The sequence below is a fragment of the Cololabis saira genome, chromosome 10 (assembly GCF_033807715.1).
Source record: "Cololabis saira isolate AMF1-May2022 chromosome 10, fColSai1.1, whole genome shotgun sequence".
NCBI lineage: Eukaryota > Metazoa > Chordata > Actinopteri > Beloniformes > Belonidae > Cololabis > Cololabis saira.
The window spans coordinates 35,110,279-35,127,098 of NC_084596.1; the positions used below are offsets into that span (position 1 = coordinate 35,110,279).

At 40.2% G+C, this 16,820-nt stretch overlaps 2 protein-coding genes across 4 annotated transcripts; both read left to right on the plus strand.

Moving 5' to 3' along the window:
* The first annotated feature begins 5,518 nt into the window (after window positions 1-5,518).
* Window positions 5,519-10,459, plus strand: si:rp71-1g18.1 (uncharacterized protein LOC559922 homolog). Of its 2 annotated transcripts, none has more exons than XM_061731240.1 (4): window positions 5,519-5,870; window positions 6,121-6,251; window positions 6,442-6,535; window positions 7,942-10,459. In XM_061731240.1, exons 1-4 carry the CDS (start codon window positions 5,594-5,596, stop codon window positions 8,895-8,897), a joined length of 1,458 nt encoding a protein of 485 aa, XP_061587224.1. In that variant the 5' UTR covers window positions 5,519-5,593; the 3' UTR covers window positions 8,898-10,459. The 2 variants fall into 2 exon arrangements, with proteins under 2 accessions (XP_061587224.1, XP_061587225.1); XM_061731241.1 differs by having other exon boundaries at window positions 6,139-6,251.
* Window positions 10,460-11,786: 1,327 nt separating this feature from the next.
* Window positions 11,787-16,131, plus strand: LOC133452047 (E3 ubiquitin/ISG15 ligase TRIM25-like). Of its 2 annotated transcripts, XM_061731243.1 has the most exons (8): window positions 11,787-12,236; window positions 12,322-12,642; window positions 13,266-13,358; window positions 13,457-13,541; window positions 13,616-13,705; window positions 14,006-14,062; window positions 14,152-14,236; window positions 14,712-16,131. In XM_061731243.1, the coding sequence occupies exons 1-7, from the start codon at window positions 11,832-11,834 to the stop codon at window positions 14,208-14,210; spliced, it is 1,110 nt and encodes a 369-aa protein (XP_061587227.1). In that variant the 5' UTR covers window positions 11,787-11,831; the 3' UTR covers window positions 14,211-14,236; window positions 14,712-16,131. The 2 variants fall into 2 exon arrangements, with proteins under 2 accessions (XP_061587227.1, XP_061587226.1); XM_061731242.1 differs by having other exon boundaries at window positions 14,152-16,131.
* Window positions 16,132-16,820: the final 689 nt, after the last annotated feature.

Here is a 16,820-nt window from a genome sequence, read left to right on the forward strand (position 1 = left end):
GCGTTTCTGGTCCAGTCTAACTTATTATCGAAGTACACCCCCAGGTACCTGTATTCCTCAACAGAGTCCACAGGGACACCCTGGGTGAAAAAAGTGGTCACTGCTGATCCGCAGATCCACTATGAGCTCCTTTGTCTTTGTCACATTGAGCTGCAGATGGTTCAGCTCACTCCAAGTGACAAAGTTGTCCACAACAGTCCTTTATTCATTCTCATCGCCCTTTTCGATGCAGCCTCATCAGAAAACTTTGACGGTGGCAATAGTTGCAGTCTGAGGGGAAGAGGAAGTGAGAGAGGACAGTCCTCTTAGGGGCCCCAGTGTTGCTGACCACCTTGTCAGACACGCAGTTCTGTAGGTGTACGTATTATGTTCTGGCCGTCAGGGAATCAACAATCCAGGACACGGTGGGGGCCTCCACCTGCATCACAGTCATCTCCTCACCCAGTGGAGCTGGACGGATGGTGTAGAAAAAACATGACTCTCACAGTGCTGCTTGTCCAGATGAGTGTAGACTCTATTCAGCAGGTAGATGATGCTGTCCTCAACTCCCAGGAGGGGCTGGTAGCGAACTGCAGTGGATCGGTGAGGGGCCTGACCACAGGCTCTAGCTGCTCCAAGACCAGCCTGTCCAGGGTCTTCGTGATGTGGGACGTCAGAGCCACCAGTCTGTAATCCTGAGGGCTGCTGGGATGCGGCTTCTTTGGAACAGGAACGAGGCAGGACGTCTTCCCCTCTGGAGGGGCAGGCCCAGGCTGAAAACTGACTCAGTACTGCACACAGCTGGAGGCACAGGCTTTAAGCAGCCTGGGGAAAACCTGTCGGGGCCTGAAGCTTTTTCCGGAGTGAAGTCTTATCAGCTGTCTTCTCACCAGGTCAGGAGTGAAGGACACTGTAGGGGAGGAGACAGTGGGGGAGTGGGGAGGATGTGATATCGAGCGCGGGGAGGGGGGGAGTAGGTTAGATGGTATGGGGAAGTCAAGGGGTCTGTAAAGAGATTTGTACTTTCATCTGTATATAGAATCATTTTGTACAGTTTTTCATTGTGCTGTAGGACTTTTATGTTGTGTATATGTTTTATTTTCAGACTTAATTAGTTCTAACAATTTGTTTGCATCGGAAAAGGCGAAGCTCACCAGTCTCATTGTACCTTCAGTATAATGACAAGAAAGACATTCCTCTATTCTATTCTATTCCCAGCTCATTTCAGGTGAGAGGCCGGAGTTACACCCTGGACAGGTCACCAGTCCGTCACAGGGCCACATATAAACACAAAAACCATGCACACAACCACACTAACGCTCACACCTACGGGCAATTTAGAATCACCAATTAACCTAATATGCATGTTTTTGGACGGTGGGAGGAAGCCAGAGTACCCGGAGAGAACCCACGCAAGCACGGGGAGAACATGCAAACTCCAGACACAGAAAGGTCCTGCCGGGCCTGGGAGTCGAACCGGGAACCTTCTTGCTGTGAGGCAACAGTGCTAACCACTAAGCCACCGTGCTGCCATTCTACTCGATTATATTATATGATATTATATTCCATATGTGGCTTTTCTTTTCTTTTCTTTTTTTCTCCATGGTAGGGCCATAAACTGCATTTGTAAATTGCATGGCGAACTGCAAGTGTCACTGAGCCCATGCAGTAGAAAATCTTTTTAATGTAGTTATCTGAGGACTCAGAGATCAGAGCATCCAGTTTTGACCTTGCACCTGTGATCAGAGACTCCTCCCGATCCTCTGAATCTTTTGATATTATACACCGTAGACGGTGATGTCTTTACACTTTTTTCCTCAATTTTGAATTAACGACTATTTTCCCCAAATTGTTCCATAATTTCTTGCCATATTGTTGCTCTCTGGGTGCACTGCGTAGTTGGATGTGAATGTCTATCTGGATGTGAATTTACAACTCGAAAATTTAGCATTTAAATAATAATAGATTACTTTCTTTACTAATTTATATGTGTTTTTTTGTGGAATGTGTACACAGTGGTTAGCACTTTTGCCTCACAGCAAGAAGGTTCCTGGTTCGACTCCCTGGCCCAGCGGGGGTCTTTCTGTGTTTGCATGTTCTCCCCGTGCTTGCGTGGGTTCCCTCCGGGTACTCCGGCTTCCTCCCACAGTCCAAAAACATGCATAGTAGGTTAATTGGTGATTTTAAATTGCCTGTAGGTGTGACTGTGCCTGGTTGTCTGTCTGTATATGTCCAGGGTGTACCCCTGCCTCTTGCATGTAATAAGAATAGGCTCCAGCAGACCCCTGTGACCTTTCAAAGGATAAAGCAGATATAGGGGATGGATGGAGATAGGGTAGGATTATTTTTATTGAAGAATTGTAACAACAAACTAAAATAATGAACATTTCAGCATTTACAGCTCACATTCTATAAAACAATAATACATTAGTTACATATATATGACATTATAATAATACTTAAGTAAAGAAAATAAAAAACAAGAACAAAAAAAAAAATGAAAAGAAATTTCAGTGACAGAAGTCTTTCCACCACTCACTATATAATAATAATAATAATAATAATAATAATCATCATCATCATCATCATCATCATCATCATCAACTCATAAAACTCAACTCTAAAACACTTTCCTGAATAAAAAGGTTTTTAGGCCGGTCTTAAAAGAGGCAGGGTCACCTGTCCCCGACCTGTTGGCCTGTCTCCGTCCTGGTGCTCAGCCTTCTGTCCCCGACCAAGAGTTCTGCCTGAGCGTCTCTGGTTTCTGTTTGCCTCCCTGGGCTGCCTGGCGATTCCTCTGACTGACCATCGTTTCAGTTCATTAAGGTTAGGGTCATTATTATTGGGACACGTTTTTATTTAATTTCTGAAATTAATTTCTAATTTAATTTCTAAATGAATATACGTAGTTATCCCATTCAGAAATGGGATAACTATGTATATCATATGTGTTCAATATGGACAAATATTTTGTGCAATATGGACAAATATTTTGTATTTGTAATTCATTCAAGAAACCTAAAATAATAATCAGTTACAATCAAATAACAATTTAAATACATTTATGTATATGACATTTTCCCAATAGAATGTAAAGGTTTACTATAGTACAACGGTTTTTTTCTTGGGATTCAAGATAAGTAATTATATACTTCCGTTCAATGTTTTGTTTGTACTGTTTATTCCGAATATGCCAGGAAGCAAAATAATAAAGCATAGAAAAACCGAAAATAAATGACATATTCGAAAAGGAGTGAGAAGAAGCATAGCTTATTAGCTCTCACCCCTTTTATGTTGATGTTGTGTTTTGTCTTACATAATATATAGTTCTCCAGATCTTTCCAAAATGTACTGCTATATGCACAACTATAAACAAATGTCAAAAGGTGCATTTGTTATCGATGTCAAAGAATCTTGAAATATACATCTTAGATGGGAATATAATATATACTCATTAATGATATACTATATTATTATATACCCAATATTACTGTGTAGTATCTTTAAGTGTCTTAAGTGTAATGTTATTTGTGACAGAAAATTTAAATGGTACATGCCTTGTATGGGCTCAAATTAATATCTATAAAAAAAGCATTCCAAAAGAATGTTATTTTCTTAGCATTGTAGAAACATGCACTAATAAACATATGTTTATTAGTTCGTGTTTACTCAGAATGTCGGTACCGTTCATGTGAAGAATGTCAGAAGTATTTTGCACATTCTGGTCCAAGCAGAGATCTTTTTTTTTATTGAAAATTTTGAATTTACAAACAAAAAAGGCACATCGAAGCTGCCATGTAGCAAGCACATTAGAAAAGGCCTGTACTGAGTGGACAAATTAATGAAATAGGTAATAGAAAATAAGGAACAAAAAAAAACTTTAATTAAATTAAATAAATACATTTTCTAAACATCATAAATGTTATGACAAAATAATGACAAATAAAATAAATAAATGTAGCTTAAAAGAATACGAGGATAAAATAAATTTGCAGTTATAATTTCCTTCTGGTAGGGTTATACATCATTTCAATCAGAATCTATTAATTTATAACACTGAATGTAATTCAGCAGTTTGTTCACAGATTTGAAGTTCATATACTTGAGGGGTTTACAGTACAACTTAAATTCGTTATAAAAGGCATTAAAGATAGGTGGGGTTTTCATGTATTTCGATTTGTGAATGTAGAATTTGGCGATTATGAGGATTGTGTTAGTCGGCAAATTATCTTGTCTCTTTTCCATCACTACTCCATACATGTTATCTACATGGGATTTGAGTTCAACACATACATTCTTTTGTCTAAACCATTCTTCCACTTGGTTCCAGAATCTTTGGGAGTGGCTACAAGAGGAGAAAATATGTTCCGTGGTTTCAATATCAGAGATGCAAAATGAGCATACATTACTTTCAAAATGTAATCTTAATCTGCAAGCAGAGATCTCTTTTTTTTATTGAAAATTTGCAATATACAAACAATGTACAACAAGCAGAAATTTCAGTTCACAACCTGTGCAACATCAGCAGCACAGAGCACAGTCATGCATTATCAACAAGAAAATTTGAAAAAATAAATAAATAAATAAAATTAAATAAATACATAAAAGAAACAAAACCTGGGTGTGACAGACTTTATAATATTTCGCAAAAAATTAAAATTATATTTGTGACAGCTTAATGGTTGAAAATCTCAGAATGGATAAGATAAGATAAGATAAAATAAGATAAGATAAGATAAGATAAGATAAGATAAGATAAGATAAGATAAGATAAGATAAGATAATCCTTTAATAGTCCCACGGAGGGGAAATTTGCAGTTTACAGCAGCAAAGGGGATAGTACAAAACAAGAGGCATCAATAGAAATAGTAATAACACAGTAATAATAACAAAGTATGACACACTATAAACAGTAAACTGGTATATACAATAATTATAATAATAAGAAAAATAAATAACAAGAAATACTGGTATATAAAAAATAACAGACGGATATTTACAGATGGATATTTTCGTCATATCCATCATTGATACACAATGTAAAGCGTCTTTGAGTGCCTTGAAAAGCGCTATATAAATAAAATGTATTATTATTATTATTATTATTATTATTATTATTATTATTATTATTTCTTATTTGTGATTAATTTAAGAGACTTGAGATAATAATTAACTTCAATCAAAAACAATTTAAATAATGGAGAAGAGTTTTGGAATTTACATTTATGGATGTGAAATTATCCTAATAAAATATAAAGATCTTTAAATGCCACTGTTGCGCTCGTGACGTAATCGGTTCGAGGGTTCGAGCGCTCGAGCGCTCGTTAAGGCTGATTTATGGTTCCGCGTACACAAACGCAGAGCCAACGGCGTACTGTACGCGGCGACGCGCGCCCATACGTTGTACCTACGGCGTAGGCTCTGCGTCGATGTAACGCAGAACCATAATTCAGGCTTATTTGTCTTTTGTGCGCCTGCGCGAGAAACAAAACACACCCCTTCCCGCGTGAGCCATGTGGTCGTCGTTGGTAAATAGTGATTTGTGCTAAAGCTGCACTTCCTCTTCAGGGACATTTTGGGCTAAACTCTTGCACGGACTCGAACGGAGGCGGCGATGTCTTTGGGCTCGGCGAGCCTGCAGGCGCAGGTGGAGTCTGTGCTGGGCGCGCTGGTCAAAGCGGCGGCGCTGGAGCTGGTGAAGCTGTTCGAGAGCAGAACCGGAGCCTCGGCGGAGGATGCGGGCCACGGGGAGGACAACAGGGAAAACAACAAGGAAAACAACAAGGAAAAGCAAGCACTGGATACGCTGGACGCTCCGTGCATCGGAGACACGAAGCGCAGCATCGGTGTGCAAGTGGAGGAGGACTTCAGTCTGCTGCTGGAGCTCTCTGGTACGTACTCGGGGTTTGCATGCTGATTTACTGCTGAGCTTAAGGAATTCATTCATTAATATCATTTAAAGAAAAATCCGAACACTAATTTTAACAAAATGTATGCCAGATTATGCATATTTGCATAAAAGCATTCGTGCAGCATGTATTCATGAACTACTTCCAGTTGCACCAAACTTCTGCAGACTGATCCCTAGTGTGAAGGAATGTGTGTGATTCAGTGTTGTAACCCCTCCCCCTTCCTCAACAGATACCCCTCTCCTTTCAGATGAAAGCTGCCTGGGGGAGCCCAAAGAGATGGTGGTGGAAGGGTGTCTGATTTCATTAGAAGACCTCCTCCCTGAACACAATGGCCGAGAGTGGTCGCCCCTGAAGGATCAGGTCAGTGAGGGTCAGCAGGTTGTAAATCACAGCTGGGATTAACAGCAGACATGTTTTTCAGCCTTGCTTCCTCTTCAGACGGCACTTATTTGTCTTACACCGGAGCATGTTTCCTTTCTGTCGACACTGATCCTTATTACATGTAATAATTAACATCCATGCAACTGTGTTGTGGTTCTCCTCAATCCAGATCATGGCGGAAGCTGTTGATATGGTGGAGTCAAGTGTCCTTGAAGCAGAGTCTCCAGCTGATAACGATGTCAAAACAGAAGTTGTTTTGCATGGTAAGAGCTGCGATCTAGAGTTTAAACACACTTAGAAACAGCCTTGACGATAGAACAGAGAAAAGCCAGAATTTAATAATGTGTATAATCTGAGCAACAGTTGAAGCGATGGAAATCGTTCGTACTTTATCTGAGTGTCGTTTCTTCCAGTAAATATAGGGATTGGTATTTACTTTCCTGTGACGGATAAGGCACATATGAGGCAGCATGAAGGGATGAATATCTGGTTTCGAAATGTGATACACATAGAATATACAGATTTCTAGTTGTCAAAACTACTATTGGTAGAGTTGCGACCTACTTTTGGCAGGTGATTATGGCTCTGCAACTTGTGTGATGGTAACTTTACTCTAGTGTCAGTGCTTTGAGGTTGAAAACTAGATCACAGGCAGCAACACAGATGCATACCTAAGATAAGATAAGATAGTCCTTTATTACTCCCTCAATGGGGAAACTCACGTGTTAGCAGCAGTACACTTAACATATACACATACGCTTGCGGGGAAGGGGGTAAAAGTAAAAGATATAAATATAATTACAAAATATGGACAGTGTATATACTGTCCATATTTTGTAATTATATTTATATTGCAGTGGAGATAAAAAAAAATAGTGCAAAGGGAAGAAAAACAGTGCAAAAAAGCAGGTAGAATGAGTGTGAGGTAGACAGTTATTGCATGGATATTGCACATATGATTATTGCACATCTAGTTATTGTACATGTTATTGTTATTGTTCGTTAGCTACTGAGAGCAGTCCTGGTTATAGAGTCTGATGGCAGCGGGGAGGAAGGACCTGCGATGCCTCTCAGTGACGCATCGCGGGTGACGAAGCCGGTCACTGATGGAGCTCTCCAGGGCTCTGACAGTCTGGCAAGGGGGTGGAAGACAGATAGACTCTTCACTTGGCAAAGACTTTAGCATTGTTTGTAAATGATCATATCTCAAAGGAATATTATCATAACTGATGCAAGTTCTTAAAATGTAGAGAAGCCGAAGCCGAAGAGGTCTGATGGGCAAGATTTTAAGATAACATAAAGATCAGTCTTCCAGAATAATTTGCACGATTTTATGGAGAAAAAAAGTCAATATAGTTGTCATGCTGTACATTTCTGCAGTAATCTTGTCACCTTCTGATTTGAAGTCCTTCATTTTGGCTCCTTTATATTTAACAGTACCCTTAAAATGCTCACTCTGCTCTGACTGGTCAGCTGATGACTTCTTGTTCTTAGTTTGAGGTGTACTAGGCACTATTATGAAGACATGTGGCATGATGATATAAGCCTAAACTACAAAAAAAAGGAACTGTATGTAAGGAAAATATATATATGCCATCTTTAAAACTCACTGATGTTTAGTACTGAAATTGTAATTTTGTCCCCAAAAAATGCATTTGATCTTTTTCAGAGTTAGGACAGACGTCACAGGGTGGATCTACGCCGAGTACGCCTGCTGACCAGAAGCCCATCGTGATTCAAGCAGACACAACTGATGCTTCAGAGTTGAAGGTGAAGTTTGTTTGTCCGTTAATTCTGTGGCCAGATTCTACAGCTCCCAAACCTGAGGATTCAGAAAAGCCCATTCAAGCGGAGCCTCAGCAAGCGTGCGTCAGCACCGCCAAGGGCACGGCCTACAGCCCGTCCTCATCCGATGGAACTGTAACCCCCACCCGGGACGGGGTCTGGGAAAGGATCCCCTCTCCAAAAGATACTCACAACCACCTCCAGATGAAACTGAAACTGGCGTCTCAGGATCAGAAGCTGCTGCACCCCTGTGCGGTGCAGCTCGTAAACGTGCTCACGCTGCCCGAGTCTGAGCTGAAGACTCGAAGCGACGCTGGAAACACTCACACCGCCAAGCACAAGTCAGGCTGGCCTCTACCCAAAGACCTCCGTCGCCATCAAGGTGCTCACACGGGCCACCGACTCTGCTGCTTCACCCAGTGTGAAAACGGCATCTGGCGTCTCCAGAACATCGTCACCCACTGCCGTGACGGATACATTTGCAACATCTGTGGGAAAGCATTCAAGCACAGGAAAATCCTCCGGCGTCACGAGCGCTTCCACACCGGAGAGAGGCCGTACTGTTGCGAGTTGTGCCCCAAGACATTCGCCCTGAGAAAGAACCTCCGCCGTCACGAGCGCTTTCACACGGGGGAGCGGCCGCACACCTGCTCGCAGTGCGGCAAGAGCTTCCGACTGCGAGACAACCTGAAAGCACACTTGAGGTTTCACTCCGGAGAGAAGCCTTTCAGCTGTGACAAGTGCGGTAAGCTGTTCAGGATCATGAGGAATCTGGAGAGTCACCAACTGAGCCAATGCGAATTCTTCATCCCGTCATTTAGAACGATCGCTGGCTTGTAACATTTTACAAGTCATTTTTTTATGTTTTGTTTTTTTTTTAACACTGGCAAGTTGCAGTGCTTGCAATGTTGTCTACCTCAGACGGACTGAAAACACTGACAGACAGATGTTCTGCAAAGATCACATAAAAGCTTTTAACTGCGAGTTTGATTGGAGATATTTTCTCAGAGACCCATCCTGCTGATCTTATTTGTTTGTCTGCTTGTTTTAAAGAGTGGTGAGTGAATGTGTACACTCACCATTTTTTGTATATGTTCACACTTTTATCAGGTAAACGGGGTGTACCTGATAAAGTGCGCAGCTTCTCCACATCTCTTTGAAAGTGCAAGACGTGTGCATGTGTGAAAACAGGAAGAAAACATGATCTCTCTGCAGGAAAAAAATCTTCCAACCAGACAGTTTTCAGCAAGTACATGCTGAAGTACTGTGGTGCTCCTGGGAGTAGTGTGTTTCTGGTGGATTGTGTTATATTTCACAGCGTGTGAAAGATGCCAGCTTTCTTTCTTTTTTCCGAATGTATAAATGTATCTTTTATTAAGATTGTTTTGCTATTTTTGTGTTGTTATGAAGAACTAAACACATTTTCTCATGCTGTAAACCTCTAAAAATAGCCGTGGTGACGATTAGAGGAAAATGGTTTTGATTCTATACATTCAGGTATATTTTAAAAACCAAACTATGAAAACGTATGACCTGTTTTTATTCTAAGGGTTTATGAGACAGAACATAAGAAAATGATGTTCTGTCTCTTGCCAGGTCTGAAATGGGGGTGAACAACAATGTATGATGTATTACATTGTCATTTACTTACACTAAAAAGCAGAAACGGTGTGGAGAGATCAATCAATATAGAACCAAGCACCTTTAGCAGCAATAAGCTGAAATACTCATTGTTTCTCTGACATTTTCTGTCTCTCACATAGTTGTGAAGGTTTTTTTTTATCCCTTTCTTTGTAACGATGCTTTAGTTTGTTGAGGCTTTCATGTTTCCTCAGCTCAAAGTACCACCGTGGCATTTCCATCAGCTTGAAGTTTGGCCTTTCAACGGACCATTGCAGCGCCTTCTTTGAGCCAGTTTTTCATAGATTTGTTGGTGTGTTTGGGATTGTTGATCTGCTGTATTACTCTGGATGCAGGGTGCCCAGGTCCTGTGGGTGTGAAACAATCCCAAATTATCACAGCTCCTCCGTTCTGATTAACATTTGGTATGAGGTTGTCTGCATCCATATGATGTATTTGGTTTTCATCAAACATTGTACCGAGCATTAGAGCTACTTTAATCTTGTCTGTTCAAAGGACCATTGCTCCATAAATCTTGTTTTCTTTATTTAGACACAACTTTTCAAAGTCTCAATGTTATTTTTGGAGGGAACAGGCTTTCTGAAAACCATACTTGTTCAGTGTTTTATACGTTGTGCTATCATTCAACATTTAACATGTTTCTCACACTTGATCAGTTGATCAAATACATTCCACTAGTTTTTACTGTATATTTGTTTTATAATGTTCAACGTCTTTTTTTAAGGAACTGTTTTGGAAGGGACTGAATTGATATATTTTGTCTTGTGTACTAATAAAAATACAGTATATATACATACGTATATTGTGGCAAATACTTTTTTTGTTGACTTTCAGCACATATTATTCAGTTTGATTGCGGAGCAATTTCTTTGTTTGAAACAGTTACTATGTGCAGCAAACCAGGTAACCTATTAAAAGATGAGAAACTCTAAATATGCAAACTTGGCACATTAACTTGTGCCATAAGATCTTGTTGGTTTTCTTTGGTTACAATGGTTGTCCGTTACAGTTTGTTAAACCTTTAATCACAAAAAAACCTGGGCATGTCTGATAATGTGCATAGATTAAAAAAAAAAAAAAAGGTAGGCTACTTTTATTTTGAGACTATGAAAGTGGTATAAGGGGTAAATAGACTTCAGACATTTCAACCATAAATTTGTATGAGGAAAAAAAAGATCTGAAAACAAGATTTTGATTTAACAACAAATAAATTAAGATAAAATGTACTTTATTGATCCAAGGATTGGGAATGTGATATTTAAAGAGACTAATCATGTAGTTCTGTGAGGGGAAAAAAATACATTTCCAAGAATTTACGATACATGTTGAAACTGAATGACGTGACATCTTGTTACATTGAAGATTGCGGTGCATTTTTCTTTACTGCAAAGTCGGAACTTATAATGAAATCGGACTGGAGTTGAAGCGGCCCAAGAGATGCAAACCCGGAATTAAAGCTTTCCAAACATCGGACCAGCCGTATCCGTTGCAAGCCATTGTCAGGAATACTAATCATGGATGTATTATCTTTAAGATACTAATAACAACCATGTGCGCAGTATTGAGCACATGCAAACATTGAAGAAACAGCAGTGCTCCAGGGCCATTTGAACTTTACCACGAGGCACGTTAGTGGGACAAAACCCGGAAACTGAATCAGCATTATAAGTTTGTGTTTGTTTCCTTGTGGTATGATTTATGTATTTCTTTGTTGAAAATGCAACTTAATTCAGTTTAGTTACGACACTACCATGAATTATTTCGTACTTTCAGAATGTATTTTTCACCCTATCCCATATACGGTAGGTAGATACTTGCTTTGTCTGAGTACGCTACAGGCTGATTTATGGTCCCGCGTTACACCAACGCAGAGCCTACGTACCCTACGGCGTAGGCACTGCGTCGATTTAACGCAGAACCATAATTCAGTTTTAAAACACTGAAACATTCATAAAACGCACTTTTAATTAATAAAATATTTGAGTAGAAACGCCGTTTTTTAAAATTAAAATAAATAGTATTTCATATTTGGAGTTTTGTTTACGGAAGTGACGCTCGTGTTAAGCCCCGCCCACCAGGAAGTGCAACTTCAAACTACACTGCTTTCACTTTTCACTTTCAGCCCTGCGCTAGATGTTTAAAAAACTAAACTACCAACGAGGAGTTTTACTCACCGTCTGTTTTCGTCTCCAGACACCTAAATGTTTGGTGTGCAGGGGTTTAGGACAGAGTAGGACGAGTTTACAACTACTCTGCAGCTGTTTTAAAGTGGGGTCAGGGATGGAGGAGGGAGAGCTCACCCGGCTTGGGGAACTGCTCATGTGCCCAGTGTGTCAAGAGATCTTCAAAGATCCTCGGCAGCTTCCCTGTGGACACAGCTTGTGCATTGGCTGTCTGGAAAACCTGATGGACCACTCCTTAGACTCATCTCACCGGTGTCCAGACTGCAGGGCAAACTTTGGAGAGATCGACGGGTTACACAGAAGCTATGCACTGGCCAACATAGCAGAGGACTTCAGGTTGAACAAGAGGAGGAGGGTACCTGCTGTCTTCTTAACCTGCGGTCTCTCTAATCATCCAGCATAATTCCCCTCACACTCATCTCTGATGTTTTTCTCTGCAGGAAAAGAAAGCAGAATCTGTGTACTGCGACTGTTGCGTGGAGAGCAGAGTTCTGGCTGTTAAAACGTGTCTGAAATGTGAGGTGTCAATGTGCAAAGAGCACGTCAAGGGCCACGTAGAGCTGCCCGCGTTCACGGGACACCCCTTGGTGGAGCCTCTGAGTGACCTCCTGGAGAGGAAATGCCCCCAGCACCAGGACGAGGTGCTGAGGTTCTACTGCAACTCATCCAGGAGATATATCTGCAACATCTGTGCTCTGCAGAGCAAGCAGCATGGCAGCATGGCCACGGAGATCTCCGCTGTCCTCCGGAGACAGATGACTGTAAGTTGGCCCTTTTATGACACATTATATACATATTCCTGTGGCACATATTCCTGTCAGGTTCAAACAACCTAGAACATCCAAGACATAATACAAAAGAGAGAAAGACAAGAGGGGTTACATTTTTACTTGCAAGGAGAACGCACAGAGATGCGTTCAGTTACATCTCCTACCGCTCTGAAGCCACTCTGCCGACCCCTCTCTTTTAATTTCCTTAGGGTGCTCCCTAGTTACAATAAGAGTTGGAGCTCTAAGGGAGAGGGAAAACACAGCTGCAATTCTTCACGTTTACATAACTCCTTAACTTCAACTTGATATATATTGCTCCTGCTTGACCTTGAACCAGCACGGTATATCTTCAACCGGGGGAGCAGTCCTGGTTTTGCACAGATAGCTCTTTGATGACTTCATCATCCACAGTCACGCTATCTGACTTCTCCTATCTGCATAACAAACTCTGCAAATTTGAGTTGTACATACACACCAAACAAGCTTAGTTTATATGTAAAGGCAATTGGAGCAAATTGGAGTAAATATGAGATTACTCTATGTTCAATTATTCTAACAACACCATTATACAAAAAAACTGAGTTAAGTTGATCATTTGTGTGTGTTTCCAACAGGAGAGCATGGACCAGCACTTCAAAACACTTACAGAGCAGGTGTTAGCGTCCGCTGATGCTGTGAACAAACTGCAGGAAGGCATTCAGCATGATGTGAGCTGTTTCCCATGATCATTCAATGATTTAATTATTCTACCAACAGGTTTCCAACATTTTTACTGGTCTAACTTTTTTCTTTCTTCTGAACCCAGAGATTGAGAATGAAACCCGTGGACACGCGCCTCAACGGCGTCACAATAGTCCTGCTCTTCCTTTGGTTCATAGTTCTGTATTATGGTAAGAAAGGGAGCACAGAGTTTGCTGCTTCTCCTGCGTCTACGTCTGATCTCACCACCGTCTTTTCCAAACAGCATACAGCTACTCTGTGGAAAATCAAAGCCTAACTTTGTCGCTGCATACGGAGCAAAGCCGAGTGCATCAAATCTATTCTACCATTACAGGTAAGACGCAGGTGCCACATGGTTACACATACACACACACACAAAAGAAGCTGGTTTGGGAAGATTAACATCATTTAAGATTCAAGTCTTTGTGACGTCAGAACTGCAGTGGCTAGTTGAAGCCAGAAGGAGGCATTATTGTTTCTGACATCTGTTAGACAGTTGTCTTTTTACGTCAGTATAACCATTTGTTAGTTTAAGAGCAGTGCATATGGTGGGTATCGTGTTCTTCTAAAATTATACTTAAATTTGTATTTTACTCAAGTCTAAGTAGTGGTTTTGTTTTAAATCCCCACAAAGAACTCTTGATTGACCATCCCTTCAAGAACCAGAAACCTCCTGAAGCTGAGCACAAAGGTATGAAAGATTAATGACCCGAAAGATATGTTCAAATCAGGGAGGTGTGTTTGTGTCTTTTAGCCGCCACTGCTTTTGTTTTTTTGCAGAAGGATGTAACGTGGATTTGAATGAGAAACTAAAGGCTCCATGTACAGCCACCGCGTAGCACCCATGAAGAAAACACACGTCCTGGTATAAAACCTAAAGGCCTCTTAACACGGTTTTAACTTTACTGAGCTTGTTGATTGTCGCCACAGTTGCAGGATTCTTGCTGAGAGGTTTTTACCAGCCTGAACTTTGCTTCTTCATCTGATCTTCGTGAATGAAATATGAAGGCAACAACTAATAGTTTTCATTTGCCTCTTATTCAGGCTTTCATTTTTATTTCAGCTTCATTTTTGCTTTTGTTCAACCCTTGATCAGAAAAATACACAAAACATGTAGTTATGCTTTTATTTAATTTCAAACAATATAATTGTTGTCATCATATTTGTTTATAAATTCTCCATGCAGACATTGTCTTGTTGAAAAATGCATAGACGTGCCTTGAAAGGATGTGATTTTGAATGTAACAGGTTTTTCCTGCATTGATTTAGAAGTTGGCTTTTGAATTTATTGAAAATAATCTGTAATAGGAATAATTTATATTAAATTTGTATTCTGCCAGTTGTTTTTTGCTGAAACCACTGCAGAATTATCCCGACTGGGATGAATATTTTGATGAAAAGGTCCTCTCTGCGTCTTCTCGGGTATCCATATCTGAGAGGTGGAGGCTGAAGACTGATGGGATGCTGCTGACGCCTTTGGAAACACCACCGGCCCCTGAAGCCTCCTGAACAACAGCAAACGTGTCAATAAAAGAAAAACTGTTTTATTGGGAACGTTGCAAAGCAGCTGCATAGCAGTGGGGGTTAACTGGAAGAGAGCGTCACATTCAGAGCTGTGGATTGTACAAGTACAGCTGACTTTCCCAGCGTGTTTGGGGGTTTACCTTCATTATGTTCGGTACTCAGCCAACACTGCACCCAGATTGCTCTAAATGTCGAGGCCTTAATGGTCAAAAAAAGCCAAATCACAACTCAGGCACACATTTTTACATATATGTTTACATATTTGTTAACCAGGGTTTGTTTTATCACAGTGTTAATGTTAATGTAAGTGATGATCAATCACTGAGTAATTTCTGATTATATCATGTAATAAATATGTATACAGTGCTAAAGCTCTTGAACTAAGGAACCCAAATGGTTCTGGTTTTAGTGAGTTCTCTGTCAGTGACATGAAATCAAAAGATTTCAGGTTTGAGAAACTCGTAGTCCCTTCTTTGACAGGCGTCACATCGAAGGGCCACGTCGAGTAGCTGTCAAGAATCAGGCAAAAGTTGTTGATTTGGTCCTGTTTTGCTGCTGAAGGATCTGGGCTCAAGGTCATTTCATCAACCATCAACTCCTCCGTACTTCCTGACAAATCGAGTAAAAAGCTCTGAAGACATCGAAAAGACGTCATTTAAGGATTCCTAAAGTGTTCTTATACGATGTTTGTAACTATTTTTGTAATGAGTCATCTAATAAACAAGCTCAGAAATCCTTGGTTTATGATCCAACTTAATATGTTTAGCACAAAGAAGATGACATAAACTCTTGGATATATTTGATAATTATACGGCTGCCACATGACCCTAATTTGAAACAGATTTATAGTCTGGGACGACAAAGGGACATCAATATTTGATTCTTCTGTAGATCAGGGTTGGTTAAAGGATTTTTTGAAACCTTTAAGAATTCACTTAAGCATGTAAATATTTCAACAGGGACAAATATGCAACTATTTTTGAAAAATGTTTAAGATTTTTCTGAATATCTGGAAGATACAGATATTTCTATATTATGAAAGATTTTTTTTTTTAAGTTCATGTTTACAGACGTACACGCAAGTGCACTGTTATGTTGTAATGATGACTGTATGTGTAAAATGTCACACGGACACATTTTTACAGAAAAGGTCTCAATAATCACTGCAATAACTGATAAACATAATTTAAAAAAACATTTGTGCACACAATAATAAAAACCAGGCATTACTTTTCAATTGTGGTGTAACAATCAATAAAAAAGAAATGGTAATAATGAAACTGGTCTTCACAAATGTATTGGTACCCTACCCTCAACAATCTGGCCAGTTATCGCTGCTATCAGGCGATGTCTAACTCTCAATGACACCTGTGAACCTGTAGACAGGTATTCTGGGCCACTCATGAACAAACATCTCCAGCTATCTCAGGTTTTAAGGGTTCTTCTCCAGACTGCATGTTTCAGATCTTCCCACGGATGACAATCTTCAGATCAGGACTTAAGTCAGCCACATCAGGATAGTCCAGTGTTTTGTTTTCATTCATTCTTGGCTGATTTGTGTTCTGGATCATCATCCTGCTGGAGGACCCATGTGGCTGAAACCAAGCCTTCTGACGATGCACAGCACATTTACCTCCAGAATGGCTCGATACGATAGCCTTGAGACGTTATTGTGCCGGCACAGATTCTGACATTTTTCCAGAGATGTTGTGGTTTGAAAATATGTATTTTGACGGATTACATTTTTTTTACTTGTTTCACCAACTTGTTTATCAAACTTCAGTTTTTGATTCTTTTAGACCACAATTCAACATCAAAGTATGATTTTCCTTAGTTCATATCCAGTAAATTATTCATTACTTTTACCAATTTCAAGTTTTTTTTCTGTGACTATTGTGGGGTTTTCTTTATGTAATGGGAAAGAA

What these genes read in the sequence shown, in the direction of transcription:
- si:rp71-1g18.1 (XM_061731240.1), top strand. Translation starts at nt 5,594, where the DNA reads ATGTCTTTGGGCTCGGCGAGCCTGCAGGCGCAGGTGGAGTCTGTGCTG. An exon ending in TCTGCTGCTGGAGCTCTCTG is followed by an intron (nt 5,871 to 6,120) that starts GTACGTACTCGG and finishes CTTCCTCAACAG; the next exon opens with ATACCCCTCTCCTTTCAGAT. An exon ending in GGTCGCCCCTGAAGGATCAG is followed by an intron (nt 6,252 to 6,441) that starts GTCAGTGAGGGT and finishes TCCTCAATCCAG; the next exon opens with ATCATGGCGGAAGCTGTTGA.
- LOC133452047 (XM_061731242.1), top strand. Translation starts at nt 11,832, where the DNA reads ATGTTTAAAAAACTAAACTACCAACGAGGAGTTTTACTCACCGTCTGT. An exon ending in GTTCATAGTTCTGTATTATG is followed by an intron (nt 13,542 to 13,615) that starts GTAAGAAAGGGA and finishes TTTTCCAAACAG; the next exon opens with CATACAGCTACTCTGTGGAA. An exon ending in AATCTATTCTACCATTACAG is followed by an intron (nt 13,706 to 14,005) that starts GTAAGACGCAGG and finishes ATCCCCACAAAG; the next exon opens with AACTCTTGATTGACCATCCC.